Source organism: Lethenteron reissneri, chromosome 28 (genome assembly GCF_015708825.2).
Source record: "Lethenteron reissneri isolate LAM-NWPU_2019-01 chromosome 28, ASM1570882v1, whole genome shotgun sequence".
Taxonomy (NCBI): Eukaryota; Metazoa; Chordata; class Hyperoartia; order Petromyzontiformes; family Petromyzontidae; genus Lethenteron; species Lethenteron reissneri.
In genome coordinates, this window is record NC_083806.1 from 4,386,718 (window position 1) to 4,403,022 (window position 16,305).

Below are 16,305 nucleotides of genomic sequence, written 5' to 3' on the forward strand. Positions count from 1 at the left end.
CACTCGCTTTGACATTGTCTTTACGGATGCGTCCAGTATTTAATTGGCTAAATATATTGAATGAACGGTTGACAAATAAGGGATTAATGTGTTGATTTGCGTGGGCAAGATTTATTTCGCAATCTTATGTTTACACCACAAGAGGTTTGGCCAATTCAATTAATGCGTCGCGCGATTCATAACGGAGTTTTGAGTTTGGCCAAGTTACAATTATTAAGTTGCGACCTAAAAATTTAATTATGAACCGAATGGCATATTGGCTGTGAAAACTCACATTGTCAAGTTAACCGACTGCTGTGAGGAGGCTATTTTAAGTTAATTAACAAGCGTTCGTCTTCAGGTCGGAGGAAATCAGAGAACCTGTAACCCCCGTGGTCCGTGTGAGACAAACTAAACTATTTTAATTTTACTAGGTAAGGCCCACTGAGCTGACGAGGATGACGACGGTGACGAACCTGAAAAGAAAATAAACTCCCCATCCCGGCGAGCGACATTCAAGCACCTCACCTTGAAATTCCTCTCCTGCTTTTCCCACCAGTGGTCAAAGGTCTTGAAGGCGAGACCCTCCACCATTCGCTTCCTCACGTCCCGGATCATGATGTTCTTCAGCTCGGTCATCACGGCCTCCAGCACGCCATCGATCGTTGCCTGGTGGGGGTCGTCCTTCTTCTTGGGGGGCGGCCTGTACCCTGGCGGGGGAACCGCCGGGTTGAACGTCACCGGCGGCAGCGGCAGCGGCAGTGGCAGAGGAAGCGGCAGCTTGGGGTAGAGCTGCGCCGACGGGTAGGGCGGCGCGGCACCGCCAGACATCGGCGGCCCCTGCAAGTGACCCATGCCGCCCATGCCGACGCCGCCGGGACCGCCGGGACCACCGGCGCCGCCGGCGTGAGAAGGCCTGGGAAGCGGGTACGGGTAAGGGTACGGAGCGTGGGGCGCGGGCTGGCCCGGCGCGGGCTGGCCCGGCATCCCCGCCGAGTTGGCCGAGTAGCGCTGCATCATGTGTATGCGGCTCAGCATCTGCGTCTGCATCTGGAAGGACATGGGCGCCCCCGGCGCGGTGCTGCGGAACCAGTGCCGCACCAGCTCCGCCTGGTTGGGCATGCCGTAGTGGAAGTGGGGCAGCAGCGGCGGCATGGCCGAGTGGGGCGGGGGCAGCGGCGGGGGCAGCGGGGGCATCGGCAGCCCCGGGGGGGGCGGCAGCGGAGGCCTCAGGACGGAGGACGGCGGCGGAGGAGGCGGCGGCGGCGGCGGAGGCGGCAGAGGGGGCGGCACCAGCGTTGGCAGAGGAGGGGGCGGCGGAACGCAGGGAGGGGGCGGAAGGGGTGGCATGGAAAAGGGGGGCGGGATGGAGGGGGGGAATCCCGGCGGGGGCGGGTGGGGGGGCGGGGGGATCGGCGGGGGGGGCAGGTTGATGGGGGGCGGCCCCGTGGGGGGGATGGACGTTGGCAGGGGGTGGGGCACTGAGGTGGGTACGGGCGAGTTCACTTCGATGGGTGCGGAGATGGACGAGGACTGCCCCGTCTCATTGTCCGAGATGTCCATGTCGTCGTCCGACAGCTCTTTGGGAGGTGGAGGCTGCGGAGATCAACAAGAACACAAGGCCAATTAAACACCAAACATTTTACAAAGTGAACAATGGTCATGAGAAATAAAAATAAAAAATGCCACTGCCAGGCTCCTGACTCGCACCTGACACTCAGATCCCTCTACTGGCTCCCAATCCAATCGCAGATAAATTTAGAGATCACACTCACGATCTTCCAAGATCCACCATTGACTCGCTCTGCCCTTTCGTCTCTCGTGTCACTCTACTCCCCTGCACGCCCTCTACCACCTCTCCCGTCCCCTCTCCCTCCGCATCCCGCCACTCCCTCGGCTCCAGTAACCGCTGCGCACAAAACCGACACGACCCACCGACCCTCGCGCCACAGGCGAGCGTCGCCGCCTCCCGTCGCGGAGCGTTACCCTCGCTGGGCACCTCGACCATCTCCACGTCTGCCCCCCTGCTGTCCTCGGCGTCCACGATGGGCGTGGCGCACTCCGACGGCAGCCTGCCCTCGCCGTCCGACCTAGCTGGCAGGGGCGGCGGCCTGCTCGGCGTGGAGGGGCGGCTGTCGGGCTTGGCGCCACCGAGGCTCTTGCTGGGCGTCGCCGGGCAGCTGTCCTGCTTCGGCGTCTGCGGCCAAACGTCCTGTTTGGGCGTCTGAGTCCTGCTGCTCGGCCGCGACGAAGACGACGTCGTTGGCGTCGTCGGCGGCGGCTGCTGAGGTTGCTGCTGCTGCTGCTGCTCGGCCCTGGGCGTGTGGGCGCCGCCGCTCTCGGAGCTGAACGATAGGCGCGTGTCCGGGCTGAACACGTCCGGCTTCGAGGGCCTCAGCTCGCTGTCCTTGCGCAGCGTCGACACCATCGCTTCCACGCCCTTGAGGATCGTTGAGCTCTGCGGGAAAAGCGGCGACGCGGCGCTTAGTCAGTGTCGTTTCATTCATTTGGTTGGCGCGACGTGCGAGGGCAACGATACGATTTCGGACGTACGTTGCAGACACTTTAAAGAAGGCATGGGCGATCGTTAGTGTAATTGTGACCAAAGTCAGGGGTTCATTTCTCACTGAATTCTTTTCGGGTCGCTGGACTGGAGTAGGTGGCTCGTAATTGGTAGCCACAGCCATAGTGAGAGGAAAACTGGATGTGGCGTCCCAGGTGCCGAAATATTTTCTGGGCAGACCAGGCGGAAATTAAGCGCTAGGCATAGAACGTCAGCCAATTAGAACTCAGAGGTGGCCAAACTAAAAATGAACCATACAAATAAGGTTAGACAAATGGGACAAAAAGTATTGATTCTTATATTAAATCACAACAATTCATTAAATAGCCAAAATGTGAAAAAGTATATCTATGAATGCTTTTGTGTTTAATTTTTTGTGCTTCTCCCCGCACCTCCGATTAGCACAATTGGCTACATACGGTGAGAAAGAATTTCAACATACACGTACATAATGTCACTGCACTCACAATACCATAGATGTGAGTAACGATACAAATGACACAGTGAAAAATAAAAACCATACAGGATCGATTCTATCAATCAAATCACAACCAGTGCCCAAATCGCGACAATTCATCGAAATGGTTTTTCAGCAGCGGGGGAGAAGTTACGAATTGATCCATCCTCACCGAGCTCCTCTCGTCGCGACTGTCATCCACCTCATCACCAATGTCCGACTCGTCGGAGAAAGACAACGGTGTCGGCGAGATCTCCTCCAGCTCAAAGCCGTAGATGGTGGAGATGGGCGTGGGAGGCGTGGGCGGGGACGGAGGCCTCCTCCGTCCGCGCGTCGCCTCCCTCTCGCCGCTGGGGACGTTGTCGTCCATGAGGAAGGTGGGGAACTTCGCCCTCTGCTCCTTGAGCAGCATCTCGATGCGCGAGTCGAGGCTGCACGGCTGCGCCGAGCCCGGGGGACTCTCGCCGGGCAGGCTCGAGGAGGGGGGCGGCGTGGAGGAGGCGGAGGGCACGGGCGACGGCGTGCGGCGGGAAGTCTTCTCGGCGAGAGAGAGAGAGAGAGCGACACAAACCGGCGCCGAATCAAATCACGCAGGTGCGTTTGGTATTGGCGCCATTCTTACGATGCAGAACCATCACGGCGGGGCTCAGGTCCGCAGCAGTTTCATGGCAGGGGGCGAAGTTTGCGACGTGGCTTTACCCGTTTGGCTCAATTGCAAAAATAGTTTTTCAATTTAGCAAGTTTCGACAGTGACACCTGCGAGTTCCCACACAGTGTTAATGTTGCATCAACACTAATTTATAGCAACGCTTTCTTCGTATTGCACGACATAACAGACGGACGGCCAGAGCTAATGCATTCATGCTTTCTACATTAATTGCAAAAAAACAGATATATTCATTTTAATCATAGCTCTCTAGGGGAAGGTGGGAATTGTGTGAATGGAAAAGACTGTAAACTTGTAAAGGTGTCATCGAGGTGGGTCTAAGACGAGCCTTTAGACAATTCTACAGACGCAAACCGCCATCACTCCTCACCTTCACTCCGCTCTCCCGAGAGAGCGACGGTGAGTCAGCCGCCACCGATGCCTTGGCCGTCACAAACGAGCCATCACTCCCTTCCCCGTGCCGGGGCGGTCCCTCGCCGGGGGGCGACTTTGGCCGCTCCGGCTCGCCGTACGCTCCCGTCCACGGCGCGGAAGTCGGCGGAGCGGCCGTGGCGGTCACCGCCGCCGCCGCCGGCACCGCCGGGGTTGTCGCCGACGAGCCCGGGTATCCTGCGTAGGTTGTCGTCGTCGGCGGGGGAGGCAGCGGGGGGGGCGGATGATTGGGGAACCCGCCGGGGCGGCCGTGGTGGGCCGACCCGTGGAACGCCGACGGCGACGGCAGCAGTGGCTGTTGCCACGCCGTCGTCTCGGGCGGCGCCGCGAACGACTTGTGCTCGAGGCCCTGGCCGGCGTACCCTTCCGCCGGGAAGAACCGCTGAGTCGCGCCGGTTGCGGTGCGCCGCCCGCCCTCCTTCGCCGTCGTCGGGAGGTAGGCCGCCTCGTGAAGAGGGGCGGCTGACGACGAGGAGGAACAAGAGGCGGTGGGCGTCTGCGGCGGCTCGAGAGAGACCGGGGTGCCGGCGCTGTGCATCGAGCCGTACGATAGCGAGTCGACGGAGCCCGGCGTGCCGTGCTGCGTCGCCGACGACAGCGGCGTCGGCGGCAGTACCGAGGAGGAGGCCGGGGTATCGCGCAGACCGCTCGAGTAGGCCGTGTCGGTGGAGTAGGGCGTGTCGGCCGACGCCAGGCTCGCCGATGCAGCGCTCTGGTAGCAGCCGTTCTCGCTCAACGTCCGGCGGCGCGGGTCACAGGGCTGAGATGGCAGCGGCGGCAGCGGCGGCACGCACAAACGTCAAGGAGTTACTGTCGTGCGCTCGCAGCGTAGACCGGGTGAAATGGGTTTCAAGAAAGAAATGTCTTTGTCCCAGATGTCATCCCAATTGTGCTATGAGCATTATGCACCCCTCCGTGCTAGACAACGACCCAGGTAAACAAATATCACAGAGCTACCAGCGAGACCTCAAGTGACCTGTGGTCCATACAGTAGGGGCAGCACTTTTCCACCAGTCCTGTCGCTGAGAGTAACGTTTCACACATGATTGGTCAAAATTAAGAATGTTATTTACACTGCTGGAATTTAGAAAATTTAAGTGCACAACCAAATTTAACGTGGTGGCTATTTTTTTTGCTTGGTCATTGGTGGTTGGGCTGAGACCATCGATTCACTGCGTTTGAGACCCTGGGGTTTTACCGGTGTCTGTCTGGATTTAAACTTGGGATTTCAGCAGCGCCAGCTCAGCGCTCTGAACTCCAAGGCCTCTGGTCACCGTAAAACAAGTTTAGAGAAGAGGGAATTACAACAACGACAACAACAACAACAACAACACGAACAGTAAATACAGGAGAGCCAACCTCACCTGGCACGTGTCGGCGGGCCCCTCCTCCGTGAGCTTCTCCACCGGCAACGTCTGCGGCGTGAATTTCCCGCTGAGCAGGAGATCGTAGAGCTTCCCCCGCATCTCCCCTGGGCAGAAGGACAACAAAACGGTGGCGGTCACTCGCCGCTGTCACAGCTGGGCCATCGCGGGATGGCCAGTCACAGCTGTCTCAGCTGGGCAAAAAACGATGGGGCTCATCTCCTGTTTACAGGCCTGAGCCAGTGGTGGAAATTCCGAATTCCTTTGGCGTGGGGTGGGACTCTTCATATGACGACCACTATTGACTTCCCCAGCATGTGGTACTAATTTTATCGACCCCGGACGGATGATGATGATAGGCCGAGTTAAACCCCAATGAGGATCTGAACTCGCAACTTTCCGATTACGAGCCTCTCGCTCTAACCGCTGGGCCACCTGACCTGAGATCATACGTGCACACTGAAAACCGCACAGCTGATTGCACACCTCATTCAAACACACAAACACTCACACAGACAGTTATTCAGAAGCACACACTCCCGCACTCTCACTCATTCATTCCGAGTGCAACGGGGCTCGCCGAGCAATGCGTAAAAACCGGCGTATCGCCACAGCACCCCACAGAAATTGCACGCTCGTGTGTTAGCATCACAGACAACTTTGCCCGGCGCAAAATGCTGCGGCGAGGAAAGCAATTTTTACTTTTCAACTGAACCATCGGCCCAAAAGTTCGTTATTAACCAAAACCGTACGAATTAAAAGTACATCCAAACTCGTTGGTCAGGTAGTGGAAGGGGGACTTAACTGAGGGGCCGATTTTCCGGCCAACAGCACAGTTGTTCTCAGATTACACGACATTGTCTGGGACCCGCTGATGTCTGTTTGTCGCGGGTAACCCAAGTTGGGAGACGCACACGCTGCGTCCGTGTCGCCATGCTAATTTACGCAAACGAGGCAAACACTCGCTGTGTCTGCGTGTCCCCAGCAAACTTGGCGCTCACCACACATCACCCCATTACTTTGCCGTATTAGCCTTCACAGGTGTTCGCTAACGTACATATGTATGTTGAACTTCATTCGCACCATATGGAGCCAACCGCGCTAATTTCCCCAACAGTCTGTTAAGACTTAAGGCTGCATTTAATTAGCCTTAACTTGTGCGCGGTGTGGGGAACGGTGACGTAGCGTAATTCGCTGCGCTACGAACCCAATGACCTGACATCGATTATTGGCACCGCGGCCAACTTTAGTGGAACGGCGGCATGACCGAGCGGCGGCGCGTTCGCCGCTTGTTTGTCGCAAAGGTTCACGGTTCAAATCCGGCGGCCGCCCTGGTTATAACGACGGGCACAACAACCGGAACGATTGTTGCGTCTGCTTCACAGTTGACATTCGAGACGCCCCTGATGTCATTCGGAAGAGCGGGCCATTGCGTGCCGGCGTGAGGATCCAAATTTGCCAAGTCCGAAAATGACGCCGCAAGTTACTCAAATGAGATTACACAGCAGTAATCATCGCCCCCAACTGGCAGACTAATGCCCCGGGCAACTCTTGCAGGTGAGACTCTGTCGTCGTTCCTTGGGTTCTCACCTGGCTCAACAAAACAAACTTAAAACTTCGAGTGGCAAGCGTCATCTGAATAGGTGCTGGACCTCCCCTAGGGCGACTCAGCTTTACATGAACAGCTGGTGTGGTGATTTAAGGGCCCTTGTTACGGCGCAATCGACATGTCCGTTCCTATCCTCATTATTATTGAACATCAGTACTTGGGAGACAAAGGCGGCTCTGGAATGGTATTGGCCACATCGGCCTTTCTCATGTGTCACATGCTTGCCAACAGTACTTGCCCTGACAGCCTATGACGCTAAACATTTGCGTGTGAGAGAAATGTATGAGCACAGCAAGCGCCTCCTGTCTCAACCGGCACGCGATGCTAAAAAGGGAAATAATTTGGCAACTGCCAACCTCTCTTCCCTCCGGCCCGTGCATTCTAACATTTCGCCAGAGAATGCCGGTGATTAAGGGTGTGACGATGCATAGATTCACCAATTAATATTGTTCTTGAGCTCACCGCAGATGTATCGAATCACACTGCGTAAAGAGCAGAGTTCTTCGATTCACATATACGGAGTGTATTGCAGGTGATTGAAAATCTTGTAATTATTGGAGATGGATACGGACTTTCAAATTACCTGACAACCCTGGTAAATTTTGCAGCGAACTTTGGGTGAGAGAGATTTGTGGATCCCTAGTCAGGGTGAAAAATATCACCGCCAGCCGACCCCGGCGATTCAATCAATCGGCACGATTCAAGGCTGCGAGTAAATTCAATCAACGTTTTTGTTGACGCTGCGGTGAATGGAGCAGCGCCTCCCGCGGATGGAGGGGTGACGCTAACCAATTGAAAGTGACAATACAATCGATCGAAAACAATGGATCATCGCGAGCAACAATGGATACGTGTAGCATCCCTTGGTGATGCGTCGTTACGTGCCCGGGCACACATATCATTAAGGAAGGGTGCCAGCTAATTTTACACGCTCCTAGTACAAAACACAAACCAGTTTCCAGGCCGCCACATATCTAGGTTTGCTTCTTGAGGAAAGGATAAGGCTACTTAAAAAAAAGTCCCGTTTATCTCATTGGCAGTCCAGCACCGCGCAGCGGCCAGGAGATTCACAGTATGGCAACGGATTCTAGAATCTATCCGTGCGGAGTTTTGAGTGCGAGGTGGCCTGTTGTGGACAAATGGAGAAATTGTGTCGTGGAATTGACCGGCCTGTGCGATACGAACATCGGCGTCCCGTGAGGATTAAAGAGCGCAAGCTCCTCATTAAGCTGGAAAGCTCTTCCACACAGGAGTGGCTATCAGCGAGTTTAACGATGCACTGATACATTGATTCAACTCCGTCCATTTCTACTTTCCCGATACATGCATTCAGAAAATTGCACGTGCAAAGATCGCTGTGTTTTGATTCGAGTATGTCGATGTTCTTGACTGTTATAAAGTTGAGTAGATTTCGGTAGGAGGCATCATGCCTCCTACCCAATTGAGTTTTCAGGTCCATATGGTGTACAGCCGTTCAATACGGGCAAAAATAATGTTTTGTCTATTTGTTTTGTGTTTCTCCCTTGTGATGGGACTTTGTAGGATGAACGTTGAGATTTACAAGGGCTCGAGGTGACCAATAAGGTCTGAATTGGTCTGTAATAAGGTAGGCGCTGATAAGGGGTTGACAGGTATGCATCATGTCTAGAAGGGATGATAGTGGCCTAGTGTTTGGTTGAGTGTGTGTTTAAGTATGTGTGTTGGAGTGCGTGTATTTAAGCATCTTTGAGTGTGAGTTCGTTGAAGTGAGTGTGTTTGATTGAGTGTGAGTGTGTGAGTGAGTGAGTGTGGGCGTGCATCTTTGATTGAATGTGCATGGAGGTGAATGTATGTTTGCACACGTTTGAATGAGTGAGTTTTAGTGAATGCATATTTGAGTGAATGAGAGTGAATGACAGTGTTTTATTTTGTGCACACGTGGGAGTGAATGTATATTTAAGTGTTTGAGTTTGAGTGTGTGTATAGACACAATTTTTGTTTGTGGGGAGTGGTTGTGCAGCGGTTAGTGCGTTGCGCTACGAACCCGACGACCTGAGTTTGATTCCCGCTCACGGCAAACACCAGTGGCCATTATCTGCACCAGTCCTGGGCCTCCTTCTCAGTATGTATGTTGAACTTCTTTCACACCGCACATAGCTAACCACGCTTATCGGAAGTGCGGGGAAGGACAACCTGGTGTGATGTATAAACATCATGGTTCTGTCCACACCTCGTGTGCTGTGCTAACCTTCCTAGGTGCTCACTAATAGCACATTCTGAAATGGCTATAAGGGAATCCCTTGTCGATGACTTTTATGCATCACATTCTAGTCACCACGATCCAGCAAGTGAAAGGGACTATCTCTCATTCATTCCTCCACTGCACGCTGCAGCATACCACACCGCCCCCTCACCTCCGTTGTCGAGCAGCACGTGCATGAGGTTTCCCATCACAGACGTGTTGTGCAGTTTCTCCACAGCCTCCTTGGCCGCCTTCACCGTGGTGAAGATCACCTTGGCCAGGCCCATGTGCTTCCTCGTCTTGGGATGGTGCAGGATCTCCATGGCGTCAATGTCGCCAAACTTCTTGCACATGTCCGTTAGGAAGTGCTCCTTGATGTTGTCGTTGAGCTTCGCGAAGGTCACCTCCTTCGGCGGGATCGGGCCCACGTAATACTCATCAATCTGCCGGGAGAGGGTCATTGGATTGGGAGGGGGGGGGGCATTAGCGGAGAAAAGAACGAGTGAAACCAGCCATCAGCTCATGATTTCATTAAAGTGTCATATTAATTAGGTGTGTAACGATTTGCGACTAATTCCGAAATTAGAATCGAGACACGACAGGTGGATGGAATCACCATTCACAACTACCCCTCCAATGCTATTGTCACAACTCAGGATAGCAAATCGTTTCAACAATTACTTTCTTTTAAACAGTGCAGTGAATGTAACAGCCCACTGGTGGCTTGCAGGGGTGACATGAAGGCATTGCGTACAGCGCGTACGATTCGCGAACCACTGTACGTACGGCGAACCATGGTGTCGCCCACGTCACAACAAGCCCTGTCGCAGGCCTCACCTTGAACTTGGGCAGTGGCAACTCGGCCTCCACGATTCGCGTCCATCGCCGGGAAGCGCGCGGGTCATGTACGGACGTGACGGGCGGCAGCCCGGGATTCTGTAAGATGCACGGGTGGAGGGTGGTGGTGGGCATGGCAGTGGCGCGAGGGGTCAGGGCAAGGTCATGGCACACGAAGGGGGCATCGCAAAGGGGGGAGGGCCAGCGAAGGAGCGGGACACGGCGAGGCTGCGGTGAAAACACTCGCAGGTGAAACGGCTTCAATTAGCGCGCTGTCGGGGAAAGGAGCTCAAAGGGACAATTAAATTGCCCTATTGTTCTACGTGAGCTCCCGTAGGCCAATATGTGTGCGCTGTGAAACCCAGGGTGGAGGGCAGACAGGGGGCTGTGGTGTTTAGTTGTTGTGATTCGGGTTTTTGTCTTGGCGGTGTGGTGTTGTGTGTGGTTTGCCTGGTGGAGGGCTGGGGTGCTGCTTTAGACAGCACCCAGTCACCGATTACACAGAGAATAGCTCTAAGGTTTACGTGATGCGAGAATGCATCATAAGCGCACAGATGTGTGGTGTGGCTAGAACCACATTGGGCCTCCCCGTTGCCTACGCTTACACACTGTAACAGGTACTCGTGTTAAAGTTGAGTAGGCCTAGGCGGGAGGCCCAGGAACGGATGTGACAACACTTCGCCACTTATGTTAGCCGTGTATCAAACTCAGGTTTCTGGGTTTGCTGTTCCACCACTCCCCGGCACCATGAACACAGAAAAAAAACACACACACACTTAAATACACACTCACAAACCCATACACTCAAGGTTCTCACTAACTCGAATACACATTCACACACTCAGGCACTCATTCACTCGCATTTAAACACACACACTCTCACAGACGTAAATATATACCCACTCAATCACACTCAATTAGACACTCACTCTTGCATTCAAACACCAAAACGCAGAAACTAATTTTAACTTGCACTCAAACTCACAGACTCATTCACTCACTCTTAACACGGTCGCGCACACACACACAAAGTCACACAGCTTCAAGCAGTCACACACAGACACAGTCTCAAAGTTACACATAAACAGTGAGAAATACTGCCGGAAACAGTCACACACACACAAGGATCGTTCCACGCACCGTTACACACACAGAATCATACACAAAGCCCCACACACACAATCATTCACACTCTTTCACTCACCAAATCTAATTCACACACCCAATTCACACACTTAGTCATCCAGACACTCACACAAACATAGCAACACACATCCTCACACTCAATGACACTCACTCACTCCCATCCCTCACACGTATGACACCAAGTCATTCAGCCACTCAAACATACTGACACACTCACACTCATTCAGATATTCAACCGCTACACTCATTCAGACACTCACTAAAACACTGACACACTGACACACTCCAATTAGAAAACATGTAACACTAAGTGATTCAGAAACTCACTCAATCGTACTCAGTCAGGCAGACAAAGAGAAATACAAAGATCAAGTGCTGTAAGCGAGCACCCGAGTTTGATTCCCGCTAGTGGCCAAAGTCGGTCCTGGGCCCTCCCCTAGGTCGACTCAGCCTCAATTGAGTATCTGGTGCGTTGTGCAAACATCGTAACTGGGGAGACAAAGGCGGCCGGGCGTGGTGCTGGCAACCCACCCCCATGCGTAGCTTTCCGGCCTTCATAGGTGCTACTCGCCAACACCACTGGCCCAGACAGTCAGCCAAGACAACAACAACCGCCATTTGCCACTAAGTGGCGGTGACGTCACCACGACGCTTGTGCCAGGCCAAGTGCACCTTGAGGCCACGTGAAGTGTCGAACGCCCGCTGGCAGGAGGTCACGGGTCGACTGACCGAGATGACCGAGATGACTGGCTGATGCACCACCTATGCCCCCTACTGTACCAACTTGCTGTGCTTTAGCCACCCGGCGCTCCGCTCGTTGTTGTGAGCGTCGCTCCTCCAAGACACTCGCTCGCTCACACACGTCACCTGCGGTTGGAAGCTCTGCCCATCGTATCGGTAGAGCTTGTGCTGGCCTTTCTTCAGCGCTGGATCCACCAGCAGCTTGTAGCTCCTCCAGTGCTGCTTCTTCGCTCCTCCGCTTGCAGCGCCTCCTCCTCCAGGGATCACCCCGTTCACGGAGCCTGCAGCAGGAGTGACAGTCGCGTTTTAGGGGGCAGCAGAGGTACCGCCAGCAGCAGAGGTAGCAGCAATTCCAGGGGTATCAACAGAGGTCATCAACACCAGGAGTATCAGTAGCAGCAGTAGCAGCAGTGGAAAGGGCTAGTGGCAGCAGATGTATCAGCAGCAGAGGTAGCAGTAATTCCAGGGGTATCAACAGAGGTCATCAGCACCAGGAGTATCAGTAGCAGCAGTAGCAGCAGTGGCAGGGGCTAGTGGCAGCAGGTGTATCAGCAGCAGGTGTAGCAACAGTAGAGGTAGCAGCAGCTAGAGTATCAGCAACAGCAGGGTGACTGGCAGCGGCAGCAGTAGCAAGCTGCAACAGCAGAAGTGTTCGTGGCAGCAGTAGCAGCAGCAGCAGCAAGCTGCAACAGTAGCAGTGTTCGTGTCAGCAGCAGCAGTAGCAAGCTGCAACAGCAGCAGGCTTCGTGGCAGTAGCAGCAGTAGCAGCAATGTCCGTGGCAGCAGCAGTAGCAGCAGCAGCAGTATCAGCAAGCTGCAACAGCAGCAGTGTTCGTGGCAGCAGCAGCAACAGCAGCAGGGTTCGTGGCAGTAGCAGCAGCAGCAAGCTGCAACAGCAGCAGTGTTCGTGGCAGCAGCAGTAGTAGCAGTAGCAAGCTGCAACAGCAGCAGTGTTCGTGGCAGCAGCAGCAGTAGAGGCAGCAGGGACTGCAGCAGTAACGGTGGTAGAAGGAGCGGCAGCAGCGGCGGGGGGTTTCGGCGAGGTTAGCGCCGTCAGGAGCAGCGCTGCTGCTATTGTTACTGCTGCTGCGAGTACAGCGAAAGGACGTCAGTAGCATCCCTACGACCACGATCTTACAAACCTACGTGGGTCGTTCTCCAGCAGCCAGACACTGCACCGTGTGGAAGGAGAGCGAGCGAGCGAGTACCCAGTGAGCGCGAACACATAGACTCACGTCGCATACTCGTCCAACACGTTTGCCCGTCCCCCAAACAAACAAGTTGGTGTATAACGCACACGTGCAGAGGGTGCAATGCGCTCATACGTAGGCGCATACCCATGCCATGTGTTGGATTGTGTACAGTGCGTACAGTGCATCACTGCGCTTACCACGCTGTGCTGCACGCGTGCACTGTACTACTGTACACACACGTGGAATGTGCGTGCTTACAGCGCGTGCAGTATCGGTGGTGTGCGAACGGGCAGGACGTACACGCATGTGCTGTACGCACACACGTTGACTTTACACACGTGTAGCCGTGCGTAGAAAACACGAAGTGGGCTTCCTGTAAAAGTGACGGACATCATGGGTGTACTTTGTGGCATGCTTCGTGCGTACACGTGCGCAGTCTGGAACACACGTGGGCTGTATGACACACTTGTACAGTACACACACACAATGCGTGTTCTACACGTGCCATTCAGAACAAATGTGTTACGTAGTGTGTACACGTGTGTGAATACGCATGTTCTGTAAGCAAAACGTGTACAGCATTCACACACGTATACTTCAAGTAGAATGCACACACATACAATACAGTGATGAAGACATTGTCCATGTATTATGTTGTTAGTGTGTACATACAGTACACACATGTACTACTATGTAGACATTAAACGAAAAACACTCCCCGTGCAAGAGACAGGGAGTACAAAGTCTATGTTGTAGCACGTGTGCACCTACAGTGTATACACGTGCAGTGTGTACACACTGGTACATATTGCTGAGACTTGCACTGCATGTAGCAGATAGTGTGGGCACATCGTATGTGTACAAGTGTAAGAGTTTGTGCACATGAGTGTTCCACGTACATACGTATGATGTATGTAGAACACACTACAAACAAGTATACATGTGACAGAATACATACTGTACGTGTACCAAGTAGCGAGTAGATTGATTCAACACGTGACAGTTCATGCACTGCAAACACATGGCAAGAATGTACACACGTGTAAAGTACGTACCCCCCACGGAATGTGAATACACAAAAGTGTATGTCCACGTGATAAACAGTACTATTGTGAAAATGTGTGCAGTACGAAATGTGTACGTACATAGAACACGCACAAATATTGCCCAGGCGTCATAGAGCACACAAAATACACACACGCACAAAGTGATTACTTTCCAAAATAACTACATCACATAGGTGTACGTGTTGAGTCGTCTGTGTTGTCTGTTCGTGTCCCCACGTGACATACAGTACGTACAGTGCCCGTGTGCACTGTACACGCAACACGTGTGTTGCGTGTACAGTGCACACCGTGTACTGTACGTGCAAAACACACACGCCACTGTCCACATGGCAAGAGTCCAAACGGTGTGAGTCTATTAGTATGTACTGTGTGTGGTACACACGTGTGCTGCGTGAATACTAATGTACAATGAGCAGTGTATTGTATCATAAAATACACTGTGTATTGGACAGCGTGTTGTGCATGCACAATACACACAGCATATTGTCCAAGGCACATACTATTTATTGTGCATGTGTGTGTGTGTACACAGTGTGTGTGTGTACACACTGAACTCGTGCCAGACACCAAACACGCCACATCATGACACACGCAATTAACAAAGTACACATATACATTTTTCACACATGGACACTGTACATACAATAACATGAGTGTGTTCAGAGTGTGTGTCTCTGAAATTCGGTTCAGCATCAGCAGCCAGACTCAGACGACAACAAACAACGATGACGATGATGATGCTGGTGACAAAAATACTGTATCGTGACACAAATCATATTGGTAACTCGTAATTATGATGGTGACATGATGCTGATGATGGTGACATGATAATGAAGTGGATGATTATGATGATGACACGCTTGCTGCTGAAAGTGAAGCTTCTGGTGTTAACTATGATGATGATTATGAAGCTGGTTATGAAGAAGTTGCTGCTGATGATGATGAAGTTGCTCCTGCCGCTGATGCTGGAAATGCTGCTGTTGGTGTTAACTATGATGATGATGATTACGAAGCTGGTTATGAAGAAGTTGCTGCTGCTGCTGATGATAATGATGGAGATGCTGCTGTTGGTAATTATTATGAAGTTGATGATGAAGCCCATGAAGTTCCTGATCATGCTAACCACGCTCATGACTGACGATGATGATGTAGAAGCTGCTGCTGTTGCTGCTGATGATGATGAGGAAGCGGTTATCGATGCTTATCATGTTGCTGAAGCTTCCACACAGATGACAGTGTAGACTGTATGTCTCTCACTAGCAGCAGCAGCTCCTCTCTTGTCTCCAGCTCCCGTCTGTTCGTGGACCCTGACAGCCGGTCGCTGCCCGGGTCTCGCCTCTCCCGAAGACCTGGACGACATGACCCTCTCTGCCCTTCTTCCCAGCAGAAGGAGGAGGAAGGGGGTGGAGGACACCCCGGGAAGTAGTAGGCGGCCCAGAAGACCACCGACCACCAAAAGCCTCTTCACACGAACACCAACACCACCATCAGCAGCATCAGCATCAAGCTTCCACAAAACGGCACCCACGTCTGGCCGCGTAGTCCCGTCGGGGCGCCGGCGGCAACAAGACGAATGGCAGCAGCAACAGCAAGGGGGTTGCCAGCAGCAGCAGCAGCAGCAGGAGAAGAGGCGTGTGGCCGCATATTGTGGGAGAGTCGCTGCCTCTCGCTCGCCTCCCGCCTCTGTGCTCTGTGCCCTGTGTGCTGCTGCTGCTGCGGCCGCCGCCGCCGCCGCTGCTGCTGGTGGATGCCCCCCGCGTCCCGTCCCGCCAGGCCCAGCCGCAGATTCGTGCGCGCGCAGATTCGCGTGGGCTCCGGGACACCCCCCCCCCTCCTCCCCTACACCCCCTCCCCTCATCCTACACCCCCTCATCCTCCTACACCCCCTCCCCTCCTCCTACACCCCCTCCCCTCCTCCTCCTCCTACACCCCCTCCCCTCCTCCACCCCTCCTCCTCCACCCCTCCCCTCCGCCTCCACCCCCTCCTCCCCTCCACCCCCTCATCCTCCTACACCCCCTCCCCTCCTCC

General features: G+C 53.8%; 1 protein-coding gene across 1 annotated transcript in view; it reads right to left on the reverse strand.

The window, feature by feature from the left end:
• The window catches only part of LOC133348716 (histone-lysine N-methyltransferase SETD1B-like), a 31,734-nt gene extending 15,709 nt beyond the window's left edge, over positions 1-16,025 (reverse strand). The window contains exons 1-9 of the mRNA XM_061561653.1: positions 15,534-16,025; positions 12,143-12,297; positions 10,130-10,228; positions 9,465-9,735; positions 5,463-5,569; positions 4,037-4,858; positions 3,172-3,534; positions 1,919-2,437; positions 508-1,575 (exon numbers count right to left, since the gene is read on the reverse strand). Of these exons, the coding sequence (XP_061417637.1) occupies positions 508-1,575; positions 1,919-2,437; positions 3,172-3,534; positions 4,037-4,858; positions 5,463-5,569; positions 9,465-9,735; positions 10,130-10,228; positions 12,143-12,297; positions 15,534-15,636 (3,507 nt within the window). The 5' untranslated portion in view covers positions 15,637-16,025. The remainder of the gene's footprint in view (positions 1-507; positions 1,576-1,918; positions 2,438-3,171; positions 3,535-4,036; positions 4,859-5,462; positions 5,570-9,464; positions 9,736-10,129; positions 10,229-12,142; positions 12,298-15,533) is intronic.
• Positions 16,026-16,305: the final 280 nt, after the last annotated feature.